The sequence below is a fragment of the Rissa tridactyla genome, chromosome 2, assembly GCF_028500815.1.
Source record: "Rissa tridactyla isolate bRisTri1 chromosome 2, bRisTri1.patW.cur.20221130, whole genome shotgun sequence".
Taxonomy (NCBI): Eukaryota; Metazoa; Chordata; class Aves; order Charadriiformes; family Laridae; genus Rissa; species Rissa tridactyla.
Window position 1 is genome coordinate 128,731,879 of NC_071467.1, and position 19,113 is coordinate 128,750,991.

Consider the following 19,113-nt stretch of genomic DNA (forward strand, 5'->3'; position numbering starts at 1 on the left):
ATAATGTGGTAGCTTTTCTGTACATAAAGATGTCATATTTTAAATCTCATAATTTGGAGCATTCCAGGGTTTAAAGCGAGGCTTGCTGTGTGTTCCCTTCAAAAGCCTGGATCTTTCCTCCACAATGTTGTAAAACTCCTGTTCCTAACCGTGCGGGGCTGCAAGATGCCAGAGCATAAATCTGTCACGGGGTAGGGCTGAACACTGTCAGATTTATACCTTGCTATTTAGTTAATTTACTTCTTAAAACCAAGGGTTCAGCTGAAAAATAGGCGACTAAATTAAGAGGCAGATTTAAAAGGTACTTAAGCGATTCTGTTGGTGCAAGATGGGGATTTTACGCAGGTTACGAACTTGAACGTTGACGGGACGGAGTCTTTTTGTCTGGAATATCGATTAGAGCTGATTTGGTAGCATTTGATCTACCTGTTAAAATACAATACGCTGTAGAACTATAAATAAATTAAAAAAAAAAAAAAGCTTTCCGATTGGTTAGGACAAGAAGCCAAAATATACAAGTAGAAATTTCTTTCAGTCAAGTCACTGAAGCTTTTTTAAATCTCACTTGTCATTTTTTTCAGTTCTTCATCTCTTATCATAGAATGCCCATGTGAGAGAAAGCATGTGTGTATGAAGTTAAAAACAGACCATAACGCACGGTATTTAAAATATCTTCCTGGTATCTGAAATTTCTAGTTGCCAGGGGAATGGAGGGTTGTCACGTAACAAAACTGGAGATAATTTATTTCAGCTTGATCGGAGTTCAGGGGTTTCTTCCTGCCTTGACCCAATTAACTGAATTTTCAGTTCTTTCGGGGAATTTCTGTTGTTTCGGGGGAAAAAAGAAAAAAAGAAGAGCACTCCCTAATTTTCTTTAGAAACAATTAAATATGATAATTCTTCATGCTGTTATTGCGTTGTAAATAACGAGTTCTGCGATTGAGACCCACAGCATCTTTCTGAAAAATGTAAACAGGAAGTATTATTCCCAGTTTGAGGATTCTGGTGTTCCTTTGCCAACGCAAGTGTTAGTGCATGGATCTCCTGACTCCCGCGATTAAGGGAAGTTCTTTATTAGTTCTGTGCAGGATACTCTTCATGTTGTGCTACTTCCATGTGTAGGGTTGATACATGCAGACTATCAACCTGTGTTTTGGATAATATTTTGCTTTTTTGAACCACTTGAGAATTGCCAATACCCCATTATGTCCTCTAATGCCTCACCATTTTTTTTTTCTTTGTAGTAAGCATTTTACTCAGTGGTTCATAGGTGGATGGAGTACTTTTTGTGCTCCAGCAGGTTGCTTGTTCTGTAGAAGGTATAACTAGGGAGGAGGAAAATTAGAAGGTGAAAGGAAAGTTTTATTTGGGGAATGGCATTTGCTTTGGGTGCTCTAGAGTTTGGGGTGGGTTTGTTGTTTAGTATACAAAATATTGTGGTGTGTTTATGTAATGTTCAGCCATTGCTTGTATTTTCTAAGTCTAGTCGTAAAGTGGAGACAGCTGCTTGGATACCTGTCAAAAGAATAAAAAAAGGAAAGGTGAAATTCTCTGTGCATCTAGGTTATTAGGTAATCATTAGTATGCACTTCATATTAATTATTAGTGAAAAACTGCTGCCGAACTGAAAAAACTGTATTCCTTATCCACATCTCAGCGGCTATATTTCAGCTCTGATCCTAGTCCAAATTTTTGCCATGTTTATATCATCTTTATTGAAGAAAGAAGCATAGGTGATCCAGAAGGAAAAGGTAAACCTTTGCTGACCGTCCAGTCATTCCTGAATATAGGGTCATATATATGCTCCTCCAGCTTTCATTAGAAACAAATGAAAGGGAAAATAGAAGACTTTTAATACAAAAAATTAGACTGTATGAGAATTATGAAAAAATCCAGTATTGCCCTGTCAGCTGAAGAGGGTAAAAAGGAGCAAAGTGGCTCCTTAAAAATATTTGTTTAAATAAAAAGAACAACACTGTGTCATCATCCTTCTCTTTTTTTATATATGTTTAGTTCAGTCTGTTCTTCGGTTTTAAGCTTAAAATATTATTAGTTTAGAAAAAAGATATATGTTTGGCAGCATTTGTTTAATATATTGAAAAAAAAAAATAGTTTTAAAAAATCCCGTTTGGCACTAGTGAGATGATTATTTTGGTAAGTCTATTGCTGCGTGTGTGTATAATTCGCTGCTGCTGTTTTGTTTGGTTTTTTCTCTGTTGCTTTTAGGTTATCTAGTTTCAGATACAATCTATAAAGTGGAGTATTTTTCAGTAGCTGAGGTTTTCCCACCTGTCTACCCTAAAACACCTGCAACATATGTTTGTGTAACCCTGCAATGCTTTGTGGTTTGGGCCTTGAGAAATTCCCCCAGAGCTTTTTGCTTATAAACAGCTGAGCAATTCATTTCTCTAATGACGAGTGCTTTTCCCTTGGCATTGAGGCAATAGCATGTTCGCTAAAATAAGTCTCATTTTTCATCAGACATATTGAAAATCTTTTTTCATTGTTGTCTCTTATTCTGAACCTTTAGATTTTGCATGAAATTGGGTTTGATTTTTTTTTCCTCTTAATAATACTAAGGGCGGGGGGGGGGGGAGGAAATACCTCAACAAAGATGAAAAAGGAGTGTCGTAAAGATTCCTCCACTTACACCTGCGTGTAAACTTTTACAAATAACGTGTATTCAAACGGTGAAACGTTACGTTGCAGCAGTAACCTGCTTTTCCTGGTATGTTGTAGAACAGTCTGCCTGTGACTTCTGTCACGCACAAACGTGCTTTGCTATATCATACCTACTCCGTGGGTAATGTGATGCGATATGTCTCTGGAGGCCGGGGAGGAAAGGGGTTATAGTAGGGAATCTGAGCATATGGAGAGCGATCCTTAGCTGGTGAGAATCGCTTTTTGGCAGTTTGTGCAAGTTTGGGGAATCTCTGCTGCGTTTGGTGTGATTCTGACCGTGGCCTCAGCCCCCTGCCTAGGAAAAGAGCAGGTGCGGGTATAAATTAACTCAGCCCCACGTCCCTGGAGGAGAATAAAACCAAATAGAAAGTCCCCGAGAACCTCCTGCCAGCCGTGGGATTTGGAGTGAGTCCGTCTGGTGGTGGCTGGGAACAGAAGAAGGAGGAATGGGAATTAGGACTTCAGCAGGCAAATTGGGGAAGGGGGAGCATCTTTTAGGCAAGGAAGGGCTCAGAGGTAGGAATACCTCAGAGACACCTGAAACGTTTTAAGGCATCTCTTCCCTTTGGGCAGTGGCTAGTACATTGTGAAGAGACAAAGTCCAAAATCACATCCATTTCTATGTGTGCTTCTATACCTGAATTTCGTACACTGTCCTTTTAGAAGTAGAAATTGGGAATTTTCTACCGGTTGAAACTAAGCTCGCTCTAGCTAGAAATTAAGATTAGAAGAATTATAAAGGCAGCAGCCTGCTCCTATAAAATGGGTGTGGGGAAGAAGGATTCTAGTACTGGCACAGGCAGCTTTTCTCTCTGAGAGAAAGCGCTTTCTTTCCTTAGAAGGGGAAAACCATAAATGTGCTAATCCGTATAATGCCCTTACACAATTTCTTAGGGGCATGCAACAAACTCCTAATTTGAAGGGTTGATTTCACTGTCATTTTAACATTATCCTTATAAGCAACAAGATTTTATCTGAGGTACTAGTCAAAATACATACATAAATTGAAAAAGAAAAGGAAAAATTCTACTCGCTTAAGTAATTAAAAATACAAATAAGATCATTCTAAATTGCACTGTGCAGGAAAAAAAATGTGGTTACTGTGAATATTTTAAACAACGGAGCTATGTTTATGTAAATAAATTTGTTTAGTCTTCAATCCTAATATATGGAATATAATAGAGGGGACAGCTCAAATTGGATGCTTACAAAAGGGAATTAGTTTAAAATTCATAAGGAAGAGGCATTATAATCACGTAGCTTTTCCTTTCTGCTTCTTCTGTTTAACTTACTGAAATGGTTAAAAAGAATATAAAATCTAAAGGACAATCACAATGACATAAAGATCATAATCTTCATAAAACAGTAATTTTTGCTGTCTGAATTTCAGTTTTCAGAAGTATTTAAAATTCCTGTGGTGATACTTCATAGGTACTTGTCTGCTAACATATATATCAGGTTGTTTTTTTTTAAATAATGAAATTTTCCAAAAGGATATCTCTGTAGTGTTACAAAAGGAGTTGCAGCAGTAACCCTTGGTATTTACTGTCTTGCATTTCTAATGTTGTTTTTTCAACAGCATTTTTTCTGGGGGCTTTTTTTTTCACTGCATGTAATAGTACTTTAAACTGCTGCTTCCTTTGATACCTTTAAACCTCATAGGAATTTAAATAGGCCCCTGTGAAAGTAATGCTTGAGCCTCATTCATATGTTCGAGTTAGATCATTATTCCTATTAATGGCTTTAAGTGCTTAGATAGTAGATCAGCCTTTCGTGTCTTGAATTGCTTGTCATTTCTGCATAAATATGTTTCAAGATAGTATTCCACAGGATCTTTTCCTCCTTTTTTTTTTTTCTATTTAGAAGCAATGTGTAATAATCTTTTTTTTATTATTATTTATTGAGTGGTGCAAAAGAAATTTCAATGTTTCAATGTTTTTGCTAAGTTTAAAATATATACTGAGCTATTGGAAACAAATGGCAAAACTGGCTAGCATCTGGTAACGTGAATTTTTCAAAAGGCTGTCTTATGACTTAGAAGTGTCCGTTATTTTAACCGTCTCTTACTCTTCCACCTTGTTGAAATGGTCATCAAGACACATAGAGAAAAAGGTTATTTAATTCACGGGAGAAAAGTTACACTGATTACTCGCATAGTAGTCGCGGAACCATCAGTTATCCTCTTCACGTCAGTTTGGATTTGATTATCATAGAAATGCATTGAATTACGAAACTAGAGCAATAGTAACTAAAGCTGATTCATTGTTATTGCTGTCAGTTGATGAGGACTGACTTACAAGCCATATGAATGGGTAGAGTTATGCAAATATTGTTTTTATATCTGGAGAAGAAAAACGTAGAGCGGCCATTACAATGTGGGTGGTAGGATAGATGGGGATTTTTTTAATGCTTGTCTAATAGCTTTTAGTTGTTTCATTTTTTAATGAACATTCCAAACAGGATATATTTTTAAAAGGTTTAATGTGTTTCCAAAGAAAGAAAATGAGACATTTCATACAAGATTAATTCTGACTGCAGGAAACAATCTGGAAATTCCCAGCCTTACATTTGACCCCACAAATCATCCTGGCCTTTGATATCTACCACCTCTTTAAATCTTCTCTCCTTTTGTGCACGTGCAATATTTTGGTCTTTAAAATGCAACTCCTATATCCTCCTCCAAAAATAAGGTTTCCAGGGAAGGAGGGTTACCTGCAGTTATGTGGAAAACGAGAGGATAAGACTACGGATACTCCGGTCTATAATGAATTCTGGAGGGCAAAAATACGTGTGAAACTGAAACAACTGAAGACTGACTCCGTCAGAAATATAATGTACTCTCACCTGTGAATGGCTGTTTCAGAAAGGTTATTGCGGAGTTCATTAAAACTGTATTTACTACTAGCAGCACTTAGGAAGACTTGCTCATATAAGGCAACAGCCTATGAATGAACAAACCTTTAAAGCAAACACTTGGAAAGTATTTAGATCTGTTTTCTCTTACACTAGAAATTAATTACTTTAAGCCATTTCTCTTCTAATTTTTATATATATCTATATATAAAAATATAGAAAGGGGCCTCTGTGTACCTCTGTTATTTTGATTTCATCTGGATGCAAATTCTTTTACTTATAAATATTTACTTTCCCGTCCAAATAATGTCCTTCGGGATGCATCGTTCGATCAAGGTACTTTATGCATATACTGTGGTCTACACTTAATCAGTGTTCAGTGGATTATTAGATCCAAAAAGGAAGATTTCAGAACTACTGAAGGCAGCGTGCTCCAGTGAAATAGATTCACTGCGGCAGAGGTGGAGGCTAACAAGTGGCTTCTGGTTTCAATATTAATTATATACATTTTATTGTAGGGGAACAGTTCTTTATTCGCCTCCGTTTTGAGTAGGGTGAAATTTGGAGAGGAAAAAAGGCTCCGTGTGCCATCTAGTGGCAATGTTCAGGTTGTCTGCCTAAATTTAATTCTTCGCTCCACCGAGACGCTGCTAGTGATGCATTCAGTTCAAAATGTTAGCTATAGTTCTCCTTACTATTACCATTTTCCTTAAAAACATATCACTTTAGCTTGGAGGTGGTAAAATTCTGTACGTGAGCTAGAGGAAGGAATCATATCGGTGTCTGAACTTTTCCAGGAATTATGGATTTAGTTAGAAACGTTACAACTGCAGCCAACAGCCCCGTTGCTGTGTGGAAGAACACTAATTTCTGTGAGCATGGAGTGGACTTCCTGGCAACGCTTGGGATTATTTTAAGTTTTTTAAGACTTCGATTTTATTTAGCTAGCATTACTGCTTTGAGAAATCAAGATCCTGGGAAAAGAAATTATTCTTTAAATTTCTAATCTTCCTTAATGAGCATACTTCTTGTCTCTGCTTTAAATATCTCAGAAAATTCCAATAAGGTATTTTTTTTTTTTTTTTTTTTTTTTTTTTTTTTTTAGAGAAATCCAAGACCAGTGACTCATCAGTTCCAACAAAATTTAGATTATTACAAAGCACGTGGAGCAGACTTGATGAACAAAACCCGGTAAGCTCTTTCTGAACGTATGTTCAATGAACTAAGACCTTACATAAACAAAATGTTTCAGACGTCACTTTTATCCCAAACAGGAATTAAATAAGCAGTATTAAAAGCACGTGTGTTTCTTTCATGACATTTGTTTTGAATCTTTACCTTGCCTATTATTCCACGAAAAATGAAAGTTTTACAGATAGCCTTGCAGTCAGCTCGCTGGCATTTATTGAAGGCTAAGGACGTTCATATGCAATGACGCGTATACTAAAAGCAGGGGGTAAAACGTTGCCAGTGTGAGTTCTGTAGCTGAACTACTTCCCGTAATGCATCTAATCGCAATCTGGAGTATCCACTTACCAGAAGCTGTGTAAGTTAAATTCGCGTAAATCCAGTTTGAAGTAATTTTTACTAAACTTTTTTGCAACGTTCCTCCCTTGTTTTAGAAGCGGTTTGTATTGGTACTGCTTAAATTCCTTGTCAAGGCCATTTTATCTGGTGGACACCCGACTGGGTGGCCACAACGTGGGTGCGCATCGCTGGTGGGTGGTGGCTGCTGGTGGCTGTGGGGCAAACCAGCTCTAGACGTGATGCTTTGCTTCAATTTATACTGTCACAGGCAGTTCCTTGGACTGCACCTGGCCTCAGCCATATATTGTGCCTGCTGATTTATAGGAACTTGCTGGCTTTGCCCCCCTGCAAATTCTGTTTAAATCAGTTACAGTAAAAGCTAGCTAAAATTAAAATGGAGTGGATTCAAAAGTTCTTAAAATGGAGAAAGGAGCAGAAATTAAAGCTGAGTAGAGTGACTGCAAAAGCTTTTTTTTTTTAAAAAAAAAAGAAGGCTTTTAAGTTAGGGAAGGGTGTAAAAAATTACAGCGTTCCATTACATTTTCTTAATGTTTTTACTTATTTAGTCTTTTGAAAAATGGTCTCAAGAGTTGCCTAAACTTGAAAATTCCAAAATAAACATTTCCATGATTTTTAAAAAAATAAATAGATCATAAAGCCCAAAAAGAATGACACCTGTTGGAAACCTAAATTCTAAGGAAACAAACGTCCATTAAATCTACGTGGGAATATAAATTCATTGCACACATATATACAGGATACACACCAAAGGAGAGGAGAAATAGTTTAGAATAGTTCGGATAGAGGAATAACTAGGATAAATTTATCTCAACATAGGAACATTTAGAGTAGGTCAAATGTGCTAAATCTGCTTAAGATTGCACTAAAGAGAGAACTGGAAGATGTAACATTAGGAAATGTTTCTGCAGTGAGCAGAGAGATGGATTAGAACAGCTACCAGGTCTTTTTCATCTTTAATTCCACAGGCTCAGTGATATATTTAAAATATCTTGGCAAATCTCTAATATATATTGCTGATTTTATCACATATAAAACTTTTTAATCCATCACATTCATGTATTTGTCTTTCATCTCTCATAATGGCTACTTACTGAAGACAGAAATGCCTTTGAATAACGCTTGCTTAAAACAAAACATTTTCATCTTAGCAGAAAACTGCAGAGATTGAATCATCTTCCTACTGCTAGTTTAAAAATATACCATTCACAGTCAAGGTCAATGATGCTTATTGTGATGAAACAAAATTGTTTGCTTCATAGATGGAATTCACGTCTCCTTGATACTCGTATTTTTAAACTGATGCCTTACTTTTAAATCCATCTGTTGATAACTCTACAACATAATCAATCAGCATTTTTCTTGTAATTGTTGTGCATGTCTGGTACATTTAGATGGCTAAAATGTAGACATTGATCACTGTTTAATGGCTGCAATCATCCTTTTCATTAATATATCAGACATTTAAATGGTAAGAAGATGCATTGTTCTTATTTTCCTGAACTTCAGCTCAGTTTTAAGGTACCTCCTCCAGAGATCTAGCACTTCGCTATTGTTCATTTTCTGAAGCTGTGATTCAGAGAAATTGCATAATAAATTTTACTTCAGAATGCTTTCATTAAGACCACCTCTTTACAAGAAATTTAGATAGCATCATTATTTATTTTTCATGTACATGTATATGTATGTGTTCTGAGCTGATCATTAGCAGTGCCATAGCAGAGCCAAATCACGCGTAGGTATTAGGAGCTGCGATAAGTATCCTTTCTAGTTTTAAAATAATTATAAAACATTATTGCACATTGTTGTTGAAAGCATTTTTTAACATTATATTTTGGACATAATGGCTTAGAGAATACTTTTGGTCTTCGTTGTTCCTGTAAAGTGATTTTTCTCAAAAAGTCTCTTTCCAACCATCTGAGAAATGCAAATAAACTTCTCCTGGTTTACATATATGTCAAAGCAGCAAATTAAACAGTCTAGAAGGAAAACTTTTTCTTATTAAGCAAAATATAGCTGAAAAAAGAAGAAACAAGCTGATGGACGCAAATGCTCAAGCCGCTGTGTAAGCTTTGTCTCCTGCATCCCTGGACCGTCACGATTCCAATGATGCAGTGGTTAGCCCAAAGTGTCCAGTGGCTTTGTTGCTTGGGTAGCCTGTCAGAGAAAAAGATGTACTTCCAGTGAATATCATTTTTTGTGCTGCAAAGTCAAGGGTGTTTTTTTACTGATTGTCAAGGCTCTAGACCTAGCAACAAGACAAACGTAGGACTCAGTGTGCAACCCATTATCTTCTTTCTAAGGTGATGTTTCAGGTAAGTGAGTGATACATACCACCCCAGTCTTGGTGATTAGTTTCAGTAGACTGAGGGGAAAAACATGCCCAATATACTAGAGTTTGGATTCTTAATCTCAACCAAGTTATTACTGGTACGACCCAAATATCAGTGATGTAATTAGATCCATTGCAAACTGTTGATAACCGATTGATATCTGCTAAGCCAGCATTTGGCATTTCTTCTTCCACCTTCAGTGCTAAAATCTTTGTTTTCTTCCTGGAATGGAGAAAACATTAAGCAAAAGACCCTGTGCTTACTCTTCTGATGCCACATATATGTGATGGAACAGAAAAAATCCCTTTTTTTTCCTTAAGTGTCTCTGCAATACCTTGGGGAACTGATTAATAACTGAATCTGCTAGGTAGTAGCTGAGTAAAATCTAGTAGTGATAAACATTTAACGTGTCCTCGTCTGTAAAATCATTAGGACCTCTTCAGTTTGCTTTTGAAACCATTTGGGACTCCTGCAAGAGTGTTTTATAGTTCTGAAGATGCTCGCTTTGTAGTGACTTTGTCAGTCGTTCTCAGGTGGCTACACAAAGACCTTTTGCAATATCAGCAGCAATCAATAAAATGGGGAAGCACAGAAACACCCTGTAATCGTTATTCAGCAGTCATTCCTTTCCAGCTTCCATAAACTGGGAAGCAGCACTTCGTCCCAGTCTCTGCGCTGATGTTCCTCCTAAAAAATGCTACGTGCTTTCTTTCTTCATCACCAGTATATAGCAGGAGGGCCCCATGCAGCTTGGGGCTATATCTCGTGAGTGTGCAGGCTCACATGCTTTCTTCTGCTTTCTCTCATTTTAACTATCTATTCTGAGTCTAAACAACTCAGCTGTTGTTATTTTCTGGATATGTTCTATATAAGTGCGTGTGTTTATATTGTGTATTCTAAAAAAACGTATCTGGAGATAAATAGGGAAAGGATGTGAAAAGCAAAATCAAAATTACTTTTCCAGGTGCTGGCGCAAGTTACAAGTCACCCATATGAATTAATTTGTAATTTATTTTTAGTTAAATTTCCCCAAAACATTGCAAAACTATTTTTTCCCCAGTACAATGATTGTATTGTTTTTAATTGCATGTATTTCTTCAAACTTTTTAAAGACAGCTATTTATATCACTGAAGTGCGGATCAGTAAAATAAAACCTCAGGAGCGGAAAGGTCCCTGTGATTGTGATATATTTCTGTGAAGGCTATTTCAAGCATTAATTATATAAAACAGGAGAATGTCGCATGAACAAATAGGAATGGCTTTGCTGATCCTTGGGTTATGTGAACACTTCTACTGGGAATTAGAAGCTTCTTTGCCTCTTTATTTTAGACGGATTAAATGGTTCGACAGTTTCCTCATTCTTAATGTTGCATATAACTGAAGTGAATTAAATAACCACTGTAGTTTAAAATAAAAAGTAACAATGATCAGGATCATGATACAGTGTATGTGTTATATCCTGAAGCCATTTTTCAGCCAAAATCACTTTTGAAAAACACTTGGCTCGAAATGGCTGGGCTGGGCAGAAGGTGAAGTAAAGAGACATTTAGCTCTGCCAACCTAAAAATACAGTTTAGTGTTAGTTTTGCCTGTTAAAAGAAATGTTTGGGTTTGAGCTATTTTAAACATTTCAGAGAATTTAATCTAGCAGAAGTAAATACTAAAGAAGTCTTTGACACAGAAGTGCAAAAAGTCAGTTTTATGAAGTTTTCAATGCTTTAGGGCTGGACTGCCTCTTGCCACGTTTTATTTTTTGCTTTTCAAAAGGCAAATTAAGAAAATTGGTACAAACTTGCTTTGTTTGGGGTTAGGCTGCATTTTTCAGGAAGAAAGGGCCAAAAAAAATTATCCTCTACTGGTTGGGAAAAACTCGCGCCACATGCAGTCCCTGCGGTTCCCGTGTATATTCCAGTGCAACTGTAGTAAAACGCCCCCTCTGTAATGTTCAAATCTTGGAAAAAAAAATTTTCCCCCCTTTTCGGAGAACGACGCATGCATTGCTATGTCTGCCCAACCCGTTGGCAAGGATGTGATGATTTCTCCTCTTCTTTTTTCAGCGCCAGCGCTAAGGCTGCCCCGCTGAACATCAACAAAGTCTCCAACAGCTTACTGAATTTTGGCCGCAAGCTCATTGCTCCGGCTATGGCTTCAGGCGGGGCTGTGGGCGCTCCTGCCGGCGGGAGCAGCTTTCCCCCCCCTGCAATGCCCATCAGAAGCGCAGTGGAAACCCCCCAGCACCACCAGCACCACCAGCAGGCGCAGCAGCAGAGGATGATGAAGTCGGAAAGCATGCCAGTTCAGCTGGGCAAAGGTAAAGGTGAAACGTGGGGCGGCGGGGCGACAGAGGGAAGCTTTGTCCTACGCCTTCACGACAGAAGAAAGTCCTTTCATTGATTTTATATCCGTGGGTACATATTCGGAGGACACAGAAAAAACAGAATTTTGTTAAGCCGGGCATCTATGCAGCAGGTTTGCAATATAATACAGAATTAGACATTGTCTTAAGAATGTACAAATACTATAGGAATTTTTGACCCTTTATAAAAGTATTAACCAGAAATTACATCAGACATACAAGCAAACTACATCATTACCGTAAACATTAGCCAATTAATTTTTGTCTCTGTATTTTTAACTATAAGACTGATTTCATGTAGTTGTTTTCAGTCTGTTGGCAGAAATCCCATGCATAACAATATTACCTAAATACAGGCGAAGGAAGTTAGATCAATTAAGAATTACAGAGTAATTCTTAATAAATGAAATCTTATTCCCTTTAGAATGCGTGGAGCTTATTTGAGAAATTACCTGACAATGACACGTATTTGCCTTTTAATAATTTGTGGTGGCCCTCTGCACTTTCTCTGTTTAGTAAACACCACTTCGTTTTCTTGAGCCTTGTTTTTATGTTTCTCAAGGACAGTTTATTCAAACAACAAAGTCAGGGCTCAGCTTCGGTGGTTGTTTCCTATACTCTGCCAGGCTCAAGGTGCGTTACTGCTTTTCATCTGCAGCCAGCCTACAGCAGTATGTTCTTTGCAAGGAGCACACAGGATGCTACAGCATCTGCTGCTTCTAGCAACTCATCCTAAGTATTGGTTATAACTGGTGCTGGTTGCCCTGAACCATTATGTAGGATTGCATCATATTTTTCACCAGCTATGAAGGTGTAAGAGAAGGGAAATAACACTTTGTAGCTGAAGTTGTTGTCCTTTCCTGTGGCACCCATACGGTCCCAAGTTAGTCCTTTCACGATGCATCGCATCCCCAGCAAACACTGAGGGAGCAGAATGGAAAGGTACAAGTGTTCTCTTGAAGCAGAGAGATGCAGGCACTTCTGTGAGGGCCACTGCAGCTGCTTGGCAAAATCCAGATATGCAGCTTCTCTCGGAATTGTAGAATAATCTCAGAAATTGCTCCAGAGCAAGGGTTTTACAGCCTCTGACACTGCAAACGTAAAACTGAAATACAGTGAATCCTTGATGCAAATGAATTCCGTTCTTTACAACAGAAGTAAAACTAGGTGTGGAACAAAATAATTTCCACCATTTTGGACAGGCTCTTTTGTTTGCTTTTTTAAAAGAGTTTTCCATCATTCCCTTATCACATTATTCTTTTTTTTACCTTTTGGGTTGAAAAGTGGTCCTTGGGTGGTTATTTTCTTTCCTTGCTTAAGACGAAAAAAGTGTACAATTTGAAGCAACTTCTATAGGTGGAATCGATTGTAGCTTAATCTTGATCTAGCTGGTCAAGGATGACCCTGTTTACACTTGTGTGTGACAACTAAAATATTGCATCATCCAGAAGTCCTGACACTTTCCATACAAGAATCAGAATAACAAATTGTAGTTGTGTTTAGTCGTTGGCATGTACAAACTGTGCATGTGTTTCTGTGTCAACAGGAATATGGAGATTTGGTAAAGTAGTTAAGAAATGAAGCAAATTAATGATGTAGGGCACAAAGAATTTTCATGGTAAGAGGAAATAAAACGTACTGCAATGCTCCAGTACCTGCACCTTCCTCTCACCCTATTCCATCTATGCATTTTTGATATAACACTTGCAAAAGTAATTTAAAGGCAACAAAATGTCACTACACTTTTTTTTAATTGGTTGAGGTGACAGTGAGTTTTGTTTTACCTGTTAGTGCCATGGTTGTTGTTCCAGACCTGTACAGTTATCAGTATATTGCCTGTAGTTGGATAGAAGTTGTGAATGATGGCAGCTAACTATATGTGCAAGTGCTCTAATTTATATTTTTAAAGAGAAGCCCAAATAGCAATGGAAATATAAAGTCTCTTAGAGGCTGCCCAGTGAATTCTCCCTGAAGTACGTTTAAATGCAGGATTAGCTTACCAAAAAAAATGCCCTATTTGCAATGACACTGTGGCGGAGACAGGCTAAAAAGACCCTTTTGAAGCATGATGCAGATACCTTTGTAAACAATGCCGCACCATTTCCATCGTGCCTGAAAAGCGAGAATAAATTCTCAACTTCTGTGCAGAAGGACAGCACTCAAGAAAGTGCTGTACGGCATCTCCAGTGAATGAGGGCACTTCCCGCACCCCTGAGAAGCTGCGGTACGTCTACTCCAGGCATTAGGATTTAGGACACATTCACACCCCAAGAAGCTCTCATTCCACTCCTATTTGTGATGAACTTTAAGTGCCTTTTTACCTTCTGCACTGCTTTTTTTTTTTTTTCTTTTTTTCCCTCAAACTCTGGATTCTGCTCTAGCCTTTGAGTATCTAAAAGCTACTTGGTGTGGTCTGTAACTATAAGACTCACAAGTTACTGACTAGCCGTCATTAATTGTCTTCTGTTCCTGTTCTTCACTGTCTTTGCAGCTTCCCTCAACCTCCTGGAGCTTGGTTATTTAGCTGAGGTAGGCAGAGGCACAGATTTGGGATTTAAATGGACAGACATTTGCACTTCCAGTAGATCTAATGCTCACAGATGTCCAACTGAGGTTGGACGGTATAACAGACCAAAGGGCTGTAAATCTGACAGGCATAAATCAGTAAAGGAAGTAATCCGTTTTCCTCATATCTTATTAGTCCTTTCAGGTTTTGAATGCTCAAGTAGCGCTGGTAATTTAAATATAGAAGGTTATAAATTTGAAGAGATTAAACTAATTGCCCGTTCTACTTTTTTATTAAGTGTGAAGAAGTCCTTGGTAACAAAATATCTTGCAGGACTGGCAAAATAATCGTATGGCAGTTACCGCTCACAAACCAGCAGCAGTGACAGGTGCCATTCGCGCTGCCACCTCCAGGGGTAGCTTGTGCTGTGCGCTAGAAGAGGCACGGTCAGTTTGCGTAATCGATAGTAATTATTTCTCACTCCGAAGTTTTGGTGCTTGCGGAATTTCTTTAAGAAAAAATTCATATAATTTAGATAACGTAAATGGAAAAACAGTGAACTAATACTAAAAAAAAAAAAAGAAAAACAGAAAGAAAACAAAAAAACCCAAACACCCACCACATTAATTGCAAGCCTGTAATTCCAGATGAGTCTTCAATATCACAAATCACAGTTGAACAAAGTATCCAGACACCTAATTGGAAATTCAGTTCCTCCTAATGATATATTAATCCCATTCAGCCTGTCCTCAGCACAGAAGATTGGGTATCATTACTGATTACTTATGCAAGGTAGCCTGCTAATAGAAAAGGGATTAAAATATTCTCTTGATCCTACACAATGAAGGAATTCATTGGCACAAAAGTTAAATTCAAATCTTGAGTTCATTGGATTGTCAGTTGTGTGCATTGTCTTGAAAGAGAAAAATATTGGTAATGAAAAATCTGGAAGAAGCAGAATTGTTGCCCTTTGTGTTCCACTAGATTTTTGAGTGTTCAGAAACTGGATACTCTTTAATTATGAAATGGCAGTGTGTTGCCAGAAAAAAAGCATTTCTCTTTCACTTTTTACCTGATAGTCCCAGGTACAGTTTTTCTTCTAGGTTCTTTCACGCTGAGCCCCAAAAGGCTTTTGATTTGAATGCCGCTCTATCACAAGGACACGTTAGAGGACCAGTTTGAAGATGAAGTTCTGCCAAAACTCTGATCAGCTATTTAAAGAGTTTCCAGACTACTGTTTGTTTTTATGAGTTGATACTTCTGTGGTATTTGTTGTAACACGAACAGAATTTCCGCAGTCACTGAATATGCCCTAAAGAAATGATCTCCATATTTAGAATTATTTATGAACTGTGTCTAGAAAATGAATATGCTTTTTCAGAAGGAAAAAGAAGTCCTTAGTGATAGTAGAACTGAATAAAAATTGAAGTATTAAATGACTAACAAAAGAGCTTTTTTCTTCTTTAAAAAACATATAAATATGCATGTTCTTAAGTAATTTTGCCATTTTATTGACAGTAAGAATATGATGCTCCCAAACCAGCAGTGTAAGTGTAAAGTGCCAGAAAAAAATGGTTTTGATTCTTTCAGTTTAGATTTTGATATAAATCAGTTTCTTAAAAACACTGCTTTTTTGCACGTGTCTAAATGTGGCATGTAATGCACTGATTATTAAAACTCCCCATTTGTTTTCGCCTGCTCTTAGACCACTCTCTCACAATATCGTTCGTGTTCAGAGCAGGGTCTTCACGTGAAAAAAAAACCCCGAAGTCTCAGCTCTTTACTGGAGTGGATTGCATTTGTTGGGGAAACCTCCTAACGCTGTTGTTTGTCCCCAGGCGAGGTGGGCGCAGGCAGCGATGCGGGGCTGCCGGGCCTTGCCCAGCATCCCCCGGCCCTCACAGGTACGGCGGCCACCGTGGGTCCGGCTGTGCCACCAGCATCACCCACCGGCTCCGCAGCCACCCACCCCCGTGGGTTTTTCCATGTGTGGCATCTTCCATTCACTGCCATTGTCCATCCACCGAGTGGCACTGTTGTGTAGAGAGAAAAAAAGCAGCTTCACTTCATCACTCCCTGGGTGTGCTGTGTGGGGCCCTTCAGTTACGTTCGCTGTACGCCAGCATCCGTCTTCGTTAAAAATGTGTATTTGCCTCGTACTCTGTAGTCCATTTCACACTTTGTCATGTGGGGCGATGCGACCATCAATGTCTCTTTTAGCTGCGTTACTTCTGTATTATATTTGAGGCGGGTATTTACTGTGAGGGTGGTGAGACACCGGAACAGGTTGCCCAGGGAAGTTGTGGCTGCCCCATCCTTGGAAGTGTTCAAGGCCAGGCTGGATGGGGCTTTGAGCAGCCTGGTCTAGTGGGAGGTGTCCCTGCCCATGGCAGGGGGGTTGGAACTAGATGATCTTTAGAGTCTCTTCCAACATAAACCATTCTATGATGCTGTGATTTTGAGCTGAACGTCTACTTCAATGCACTTGTCTGAAGAGAAGCTTACCTGCCTCGGCCTGAAATAATAAGTATAGGGATTTCTGTGATGAGATGGTTTGAATAAATTTTAAAAATGCTGGAAGCCTTTGTTCCGGTTTCAGCATAGAAGAAGAAGGGAAGCTAATTTATCTGAAGTTTAAAAGTTTTATAAAACTCATATCATTCTTTTTGCAAATTTTAATACTCTACATCCTGACTATGGCAAATACAGAGTAATAGATGAGCAAATCTGAATGGTTTTGAATTATAGATCATGCCTTACTTCTGTTCTTCTTGGTGTCTTTGTCCTTGCTCTCCTTATAACTATGAAGGCTATTCTTTTCCTCTGTAGGAGTGAGCCATCGTTTTTGTATGCCTTTTGTGCATTTCTTCTCAGACTTTTCCTGTATTTTAGTAGAGGCCTGCAAAGTTCATGATTATCTCCCCTGTAACTTAACTGAAAGTTAGTCAGACCTGCAGTTTGCTTTTCTTTCACCATAAGTCCCTCTCATCATCATCTGTTACTTAATTATAACTCCCTATTATAGATCGCATTACATTTAAATTTCAAGACATTTCATGTCTCCACCCTCTGCCCTGCCAGCAATCCCAGCAGTTCAGTCCTTTTTCCCACTGCCACATCTGTGTTTTCCACGCGGTTTTGATGCAGAGCATTTGTAACCCTGGGGACAGCCCCAACTTCTTTAGCAACAGGCAAGTCGTGAGCCAGTTCAAAGCCAGCACAGGGAGGTAGCGCTGCTCCTTTTCGCCTCAGAAGGGGATGCGTTTTTAGTGCATGAAATCCTGTGCATCATTACTGTGAACTATTTAATGCATTTTAGTGTGCACATATATATTTTTGAGACATCCTACGCAGTAATGTGTTCTGACTACTGCTTACATCGGGGATCCTTAGCTATTTGTTCTGTGTGCCTCATAAGCATTTATTTGATTTCCGTCATGTGGTTTCTTCAGCCTGTTTCATATAGGCTTTAGAACCTTCTGGTATATGCTTAGATAGTCAGAGATTAGATTTCTCTAATCTTCTTTTAAGGAGGCATAATGTATTTATCTGAGATTGATAGAATGAGCAGAGGAAATTGAAAGTTTTGATTCAGTGATGTTCTCAGGTTGCCGATTAAGCTGCTAAAGAAGAAGGAGATGAGTTTGGTTAGTTATTAACTGTAGTTTATTGCATCACTTTATACATTTAGATTGTATGTGGCGGGTAGGAGTTCTGGTTGGTTGGGGGTATTTTTGCTTTTCTTTCCGAGGAATTAGAAAATTAGAAACTCTCTCAAATTACCTTCTTGTTGAGCTGTTGACTGAGGAGAACGTACCACGCTGCTAATTAAGAGAAATGCAGAATCAGTGAGACACACCACAGGGAAGGTACAAATGTCATTTTGTGTAATCCTCCCAAGAACCTGAAATCTCTGCATTGGTGCTACAGTGTTATTTCCGAAGTTACGTGAGGGTTGTTAACGCCTCAGAAATCGGTTGTTGTGACCAGGATGTCAGTGCACACATGATACATCTGAAAGACTTCGAAGTACCATGGTTACTTCAGTTAACTGTTCTTGCAGCAGCTCCACTAAACTTAGTGTCATAAAATCATAGAACAGTTTGGGTCGGAAGGGACCTCTGAAGGACATCTACTCCAACCCCTCTGCAATGATCAGGGACATCTTCAACTAGATCAGGTTGCTCAGAGCCCCGTCCAAGCTGACCTTGAATGTTTCCAGCGATGGGGCATCTCCCACCTCTCTGGGAAACCTGTTCCAGTGTTTCACCACCCTCATTGTAAAAAATTTCTTCCCTGCCTCTAGTCTAAATCTACCCTCTTTTAGTTTAAAACAATACCCCTTATCCTATCGCAACAGGTCCTGCTAAGTTTAGGACCTTCTGTGTTGGGAAGAAGAAATTCTGTGTTGGAAAAATTATAGGTGGTTTTTTGTCTACATTAGGGAAAACGTATGATTGGTGTGGCCTGTCTTTCAGCTTTCTTATTTACAGTTGTAAAACTGATGACTCCTCTGGAAATTGGAAAAGCCTATTACAATCCAAGAACTCTGCTTTATGACTTACAACACATTGTAATTATTCATAAGTGCTATTCTTTCTGTCCTGCTTATTTCTTAATCACATCCCCAGATAATCCATGTCACAGTGCTGTTCACAGTGTTGGAGACCGAGTGAAAAATTTAGTGTTTCCTGATGATAATTTTCTCAGATTTGCTTATTCATGCAGAAGGATCAGGTGCATCCTAAGTTTTCTTCTTACCTGGGTATAAACCAGACAGAAATAGTATTTTTATCACTTGTATTTTACTGCATCTCTGTCTTAATTTCATTACATC

At 38.4% G+C, this 19,113-nt stretch overlaps 1 protein-coding gene across 2 annotated transcripts in view; it reads left to right on the plus strand.

The window, feature by feature from the left end:
- TBC1D5 (TBC1 domain family member 5) overlaps positions 1-19,113 on the plus strand; it is a 320,822-nt gene that overhangs the window by 251,637 nt on the left and 50,072 nt on the right. For both annotated transcript variants that reach the window (XM_054193612.1, XM_054193613.1), the window contains exons 17-18: positions 6,641-6,726; positions 11,472-11,725. In XM_054193612.1, the coding sequence (XP_054049587.1) occupies positions 6,641-6,726; positions 11,472-11,725 (340 nt within the window). The remainder of the gene's footprint in view (positions 1-6,640; positions 6,727-11,471; positions 11,726-19,113) is intronic.